The sequence below is a fragment of the Lupinus angustifolius genome, chromosome LG20, assembly GCF_001865875.1.
Source record: "Lupinus angustifolius cultivar Tanjil chromosome LG20, LupAngTanjil_v1.0, whole genome shotgun sequence".
In the NCBI taxonomy this organism is placed as follows: Eukaryota; Viridiplantae; Streptophyta; class Magnoliopsida; order Fabales; family Fabaceae; genus Lupinus; species Lupinus angustifolius.
The window spans coordinates 3106488-3112487 of record NC_032028.1 but is presented as its reverse complement, the minus strand read 5'-3'; the positions used below and the strand labels follow the sequence as shown (position 1 = coordinate 3112487).

Sequence of the window (6000 nt, the reverse complement as noted above, 5' to 3'; positions counted from 1 at the left end):
GATGTTTATAATAGCCTCATGCAATTCTTTCCGAGTATGCTACAAGTGAGGATGAAGACGTAATTTCAAAAGAAACCATAATGAGTGGATCAAGCCCATAACATTAAAAATATTCTATAGAATAAGATGCTGCAATTATAGAGTTGTTGGAAGGGCATAATTGTGAAAAATAAAATAAATGTTCACAAGATTGAGTTCATGATATACGATGAATGATGATTCGTATCTTAAAACATCTTCAAATCTATTTATCTTTGACCATTGTACTTTTCCCTCTCTCTATTCCCCTTTCCCCTCTTCTCACCCTTTTTAATTTACTCTCATCATCACCCTTTACCTTTTCGCCTTTGTTGCAGCCTCAGACTCTGTGCACAAAAACCAACACAACAACAACAACAAAAGATTAATATATATAGAGAGAAAAACACATAGAAAGAGACACTTTCAAGTTTCAACAAAAATCTATCCATCTCTTTCTTTTTTTTCCCTTTCCTGTCACCGCAACTTCAAAAAGAAAAAAATTGACAAATATAATTTTTCTTTCATTCATTAGCAGAAAAAAGAAACAAACACTTATATTCTTCCCTTCTCTTGATTTAGATACCATACCCTTCTTTAATTCATTGTCATAATTATTAAAACCTCTCTCTTTATTTTTCTTCATCTCTGATCTGACGGCTGCGATCTCCTCGTTTCTCTAATCGTACGACAAGGGGTCCTTTGTTCTCACCTTTCCAACTCTCTCTCTATATGTACGTGAGTATCCCAGGTACAATACGAAGAACAAAATACACACCTCACTTTTATTATAAACCCACTTTTTCATCATCAATCATGTTCCTATAATACCATTCACTATGAAAAGTTCTGTGCTTTCTTTTTGGATTGTGCTTTGGTTCAGTTTTTCGAATCTAATACCCTCTTCCTCACATTCAGTGTACTTTGACTACTTTCCTTTTCCTATTTTTATATTTCATATTTTTCCATTTTGGGTTTGTCTCAATTCTTTGATTTTTTTAATTTAGAAAAGAAAGTTTTGTTTTTTGGCCTATCTCACTAGACCCTTATACTCTATTCAGGTTTCAATCGGTTTTTTTATCACATGCACCAAGACAGTGTTGAATTATGCGTTTTCCTGAATTGGTTTTCTTTGTATTGTCTGCGGATGCCAGATTTAGTTCCATCATGATGCTATAATCGTCATTGAAATATGCGCTGTATAATTTTTAAAAAATTCTTTAGTTTATAGTAATTAAATTCGTCTAAAATGTTATGTGTATATCTATATATATATATATATTATTTAACTGTTTGTGAAGTTCTTATTTAAAGGGTTTGATTCGTTGTGATATGCATGTGGTTGCCATCTCATCTATATTAAGATGCTGGTTTGTACTGCTCTGTTGTTTTTCAGGAATGACATCAAGACTGACATAGTAAAAGTAGAATACTATTATTTACTGTAGAATGTGAGTAGTTTGGTTCTCAATTAATGATTTTAATGGAGAAATATTTTGAGCTGAAATTGTCTACCAGATAATACCATAAAAAGGATAGTATAGGGAGAGAAGATGTATGCAGTGTTACCTTCAGAAGCAATATGATGTTTCCTAGATCTGAACTTATGTTCAAATTGTCCACCGGATACTACTATATGTTACAATTTGTTTTTTTTTTTGTGTGTTCTGCATTCAGTAAATTTGGGTTTTTTATGTTCTGAATCTAGTAGATTAACTTTGAAACCTAAAATGAATGGTTTTGTTTTGCAAAAGCACTCGCTGTATATTTTTCTTGCATAATTTGGTTTGAAATTTCATGTTGAAGAGTAATAATTCATGTGGTCCAGTGGGAAAAAAAAGATATAGGTGATTTTGGGTAAAACAAATTTGAAACTCTCTTCCGGTGTATGTTCACACGGAGTTCTCCTGTTCTTTCAACTGACAGTTTGTATTTATTATGCATGTATAGAATTTACCATTATGCAATGATATATGTGGACATCTTTTAAGTTGTATTCATCTTTTGTTCTTACTTCTTAGCTCAATATATTTCTGATTTCAGTGGACTGGAGTGCTCATAACATGTCATTTGACTGTAATTAAACATTGGTAATTTGAAAGAATGTTGTCAATGCTCAATCCTTTATATTAATTATGATGTGCTTTTAAATTATAGAAAACAAAATGTTTGTTGTTCTTTACTGATGTTATTTCTAATTGTTTCACTTGACTAATTTACTGGTTTTTGTCATGATTGTTTTTCATTTGACTTGAAGTGGATGAATTTTCTGACCCTTTGTTGCACAAAGACCTTGGGGGCTCTTTGTCATAGTATGAGTAAATGTTTTTCTCTGATTTTGATTGCAGTTAGAGAGTAGCATCTCTGGAAGAATAAATATGGAGTCCAATGGTCATAGAAGAGTAAAGAGACATGACTATGTCAAAGAAAATTTATTTATGTATGATGGTGATGATGATGAACATGATCCATGGACAGCATGGGCTTACAAACCTCGCACAATCACACTTTTACATATTGGTGCTTGCTTCCTTATGTGAGTGCTTTTCCCGTTAAACTATTGGTAGTAAGGCGGCGTGTTCTTATTAACTTGATTTTTTGTTTTGGTCGCATATGCCAGTTGGGCAAGTGGAGCACTTGATCCAGAAAGAGATGCATCCGGTGACCTTGTTACATCCGTTAAAAGGTTTGGTTGCTTTAGTTTAATTAGTTCTAATGATTTGTTTAAGATTTTATTGTTCCTCAATATGCTAAATGCCCACACAATTGTTTCTGTGTAGGGGTGTGTGGGCAATGATTGCTGTTTTTCTTGCTTATTGTCTGCTACAAGCTCCTTCGACGTAAGTGATCAAAGCGAATTTATATTCTATAGTCGGGAATTTTGCATTGATTTCTAGTGTCATTGGATGTGTATATTATCTTGTAACTTTTCATCATTTTGGACCACTCTCAATAATTTTGTCCCTGTTTTTATTCAGGGTTCTTATTAGGCCACATCCGGCAATTTGGCGCTTGGTCCACGGAATGGCTGTTGTTTACTTGGTTGCCCTCACATTTTTGCTTTTCCAGGTTGGTTGTCAGATTTTAATTTTTGTTGTTGTGCATGTCAGTAAGTATAATGCACACATTTGAAATGTCGAGCTTAGCACTTATATCTTTGTACAACAAGATTTGCAATTCGTGATTCATCTGTGCATTAAATTATGCTTTGTTTTTGGACTTGCAATCTGTTAGGTTCCTCAAAGGCTCAAACAGTGCTACTGTCTTCTGTTGCATAAATTCTGCCAAAAATTATCTGTTCTGTGATCTGTCATATAAGTGAATGAACATGAACTAACATATCTTCAATCTGCTTTTCACAGAAACGCGATGATGCTCGGCAGTTTATGAAGTATCTTCATCCCGATCTTGGTTTTGGTAATTCAATCTGATTCTTTTCGTTTAGCTATAAATTGATGGGATCTATTTACTGTTTAATTGTGTTGTGCTTGAGATTAAAATAGCTTTGTTGGTTGGTTATGCATCAGCTTGTTACCTTCATTTCAGAATTCATAACTATTTTGTATGTTTTAAACAGAGCTTCCAGAAAGATCTTATGGTGCTGATTGCCGCTTATATTTAGCTGATAACCCTACAAGCAGGTTTAAGAATGTTTATGTATGATTTCTTCTTGCACAACCTTTTTTCCCCATTCTCTCTCTACATCATTTGTTCTCTGCTTTATTGATTTTGGATTAAGATTATACATGTTGTGCTTTTTAGGAGACACTTTTTGATGAGTTTGTTCTAGCTCATATTATTGGGTGGTGGGGGAAGGCTATACTGATTCGTAATCAACCTCTTCTTTGGGTGTTATCAATTGGCTTTGAGATGATGGAGGTTAGTCTCATCCATAACTTCTTTGGTTTTTACATAGGTTTTGTTGTGGGTTTTTATGTCCTTAATGTTTGACTTATTATTTTTTTGTTAGATATATATTCTGTATTATTTATGAACCATTCTATATTGCCATCTTCAGCTTACTTTTCGCCACATGTTACCAAATTTCAACGAGTGCTGGTGGGACAGTATTATTCTTGACATCTTGATCTGCAATTGGTTTGGTAAGAATTTTGAATCCTTTTCTTATTAGGTTTTTTTGCAAGATGCTAGACAGCTCATTAGTTAAAACATCAGCATATTTTTGTGTTTAACACTAAAGATTGCATTTATAGTCATTGGTTTGATCTTTAATATATTGTCACTGAATTACACTTTGACTTTGAAAATAGAACCAGCTCCTTATATGCAGAAAGCTTGTAGGACAAAAACATTTGTGCATGTGTCTTGTTTCTAGTTTAAAGGGTATATGAAAAATGTGTTTTTTCACTAACGTTGTAATGAGCCTTGAACTGGTTTTGTTTTCAACTCCCATTGAATCATTCATTCCACATTGAAATTTCAATTTTTTAAAAGTAGTAGCTGCACTTTCTGAGGCTTGTTTTTCGTTATTAGCATTAGGATGATATTCAATCTATAGTCGTACACTTCTTTTATTCCTTCTGGGGTTAGAATTGTTACAGATGATTCTAACATATTTTACTTGGTATGCAGGTATCTCAGCAGGAATGCGTACTGTTAGGTACTTTGATGGAAAAACATACAAGTGGGTTGGTCTAAGCCGCCAACCTAATATAATAGGGAAAGTATGTTTTAATGTTTATGATTGTTCTTTAGTACCACAGACCTGTATGATACTCTTTGTCTACAGGGTCAATAACCAATACTTAATTTATGATAATTGTCTTAATTAAAATTTTAGATAAGGAGATTGAACATGGTTCTTGTGTTCTTCCAAAACTTTCGTTGTTATCAGGTGAAACGAACATTAGGCCAATTCACACCAGCTCATTGGGATAAAGATGAATGGCATCCATTGCTTGGTCCATGGCGTTTTATTCAAGTACTTTGTCTTTGTATCGCATTTTTGACCGTAGAACTCAATACATTCTTTTTGAAGTTTTCTCTCTGGATACCTCCACGAAATTCAGTTGTTATATATAGATTGATTTTGTGGTGGCTACTTGCAATTCCAACAATTCGGGAGTACAATACATACCTTCAAGACAGGTATAATCTCTATCTCTCTTTCTCCCCCATCCAAATAAATCATATTTTTCTGTTTACATGTATGTTCAACGTTCAATGATTGACAGCATTTTAACGAGTTTTTAACGCTTTATTTTGGCATATATTCATTGAGAATTTTTTCAGAAAGCCAGTGAAAAAGGTTGGAGCATATTGCTGGCTCTCTCTTGCTATCTGTATTGTGGAACTTCTGATTTGCATCAAGTTCGGACATGGTAGGTCTCTCTTCTCATTTGCATATTTAGTAGAACAAAAGTATCTAATAGAAGTACATGTGTAATAGCTCTTAGATATGTTGTATTTTCATTTTTCATTCATAAATTGGTATATTTATTATGTGAAATTTTGTCAATGTATATTAATGCACTGATGATATTCTCGTTGTGCTTGACCAGGCTTGTATCCTAAATCAATGCCTATGTGGCTGGTGATTTTTTGGTCATCTGTTGGAGTGGCCATTGTATCATTTCTGCTATTTTGGACATGGCAAATTCATCGAAGTCTAACGAAAAAGAGGCAATAAATTCTTTTTTACCGTGGAAGTGCATGATTCTTTGATTCCTTGTTGATTTTTATGGGGTATCAATAGCCATAAATGGTGTAAATACTATCTACCTCAGAATTGTAAATGTCTAAATGGTGTTATTATTCTCCTAGGTAGTGAATTATAGTTTATTTGAGCGGCAAATATTAGTTTCAGCTTGTAGAGGGGTGTACTCTTATGAGGTTTCTGAATAGGTTCCCCATCTTTAGAAAATTAGCCATTTTCTTCCCTTATGCCTTTTGAATGAATCATTCTTAAACATGTGTTCTCAGCTTTTGAGTTAAAGTTTGAAATACACGAGCGTTCATTGT

General features: G+C 33.5%; 1 protein-coding gene across 7 annotated transcripts; it reads left to right on the top strand.

Moving 5' to 3' along the window:
• LOC109334974 (CDP-diacylglycerol--serine O-phosphatidyltransferase 1-like) lies at positions 501-5991 on the top strand. Of its 7 annotated transcripts, none has more exons than XM_019570980.1 (14): positions 501-752; positions 1415-1469; positions 2367-2554; positions 2639-2704; positions 2799-2858; positions 2997-3087; positions 3381-3435; positions 3596-3675; positions 3781-3897; positions 4037-4121; positions 4612-4703; positions 4874-5127; positions 5272-5360; positions 5541-5991. In XM_019570980.1, the coding sequence occupies exons 3-14, from the start codon at positions 2397-2399 to the stop codon at positions 5666-5668; spliced, it is 1275 nt and encodes a 424-aa protein (XP_019426525.1). In that variant the 5' UTR covers positions 501-752; positions 1415-1469; positions 2367-2396; the 3' UTR covers positions 5669-5991. The 7 variants fall into 7 exon arrangements, with proteins under 7 accessions (XP_019426525.1, XP_019426524.1, XP_019426526.1 ...); XM_019570979.1 differs by having other exon boundaries at positions 501-756; XM_019570982.1 differs by lacking the exon at positions 501-752 and adding an exon at positions 791-937.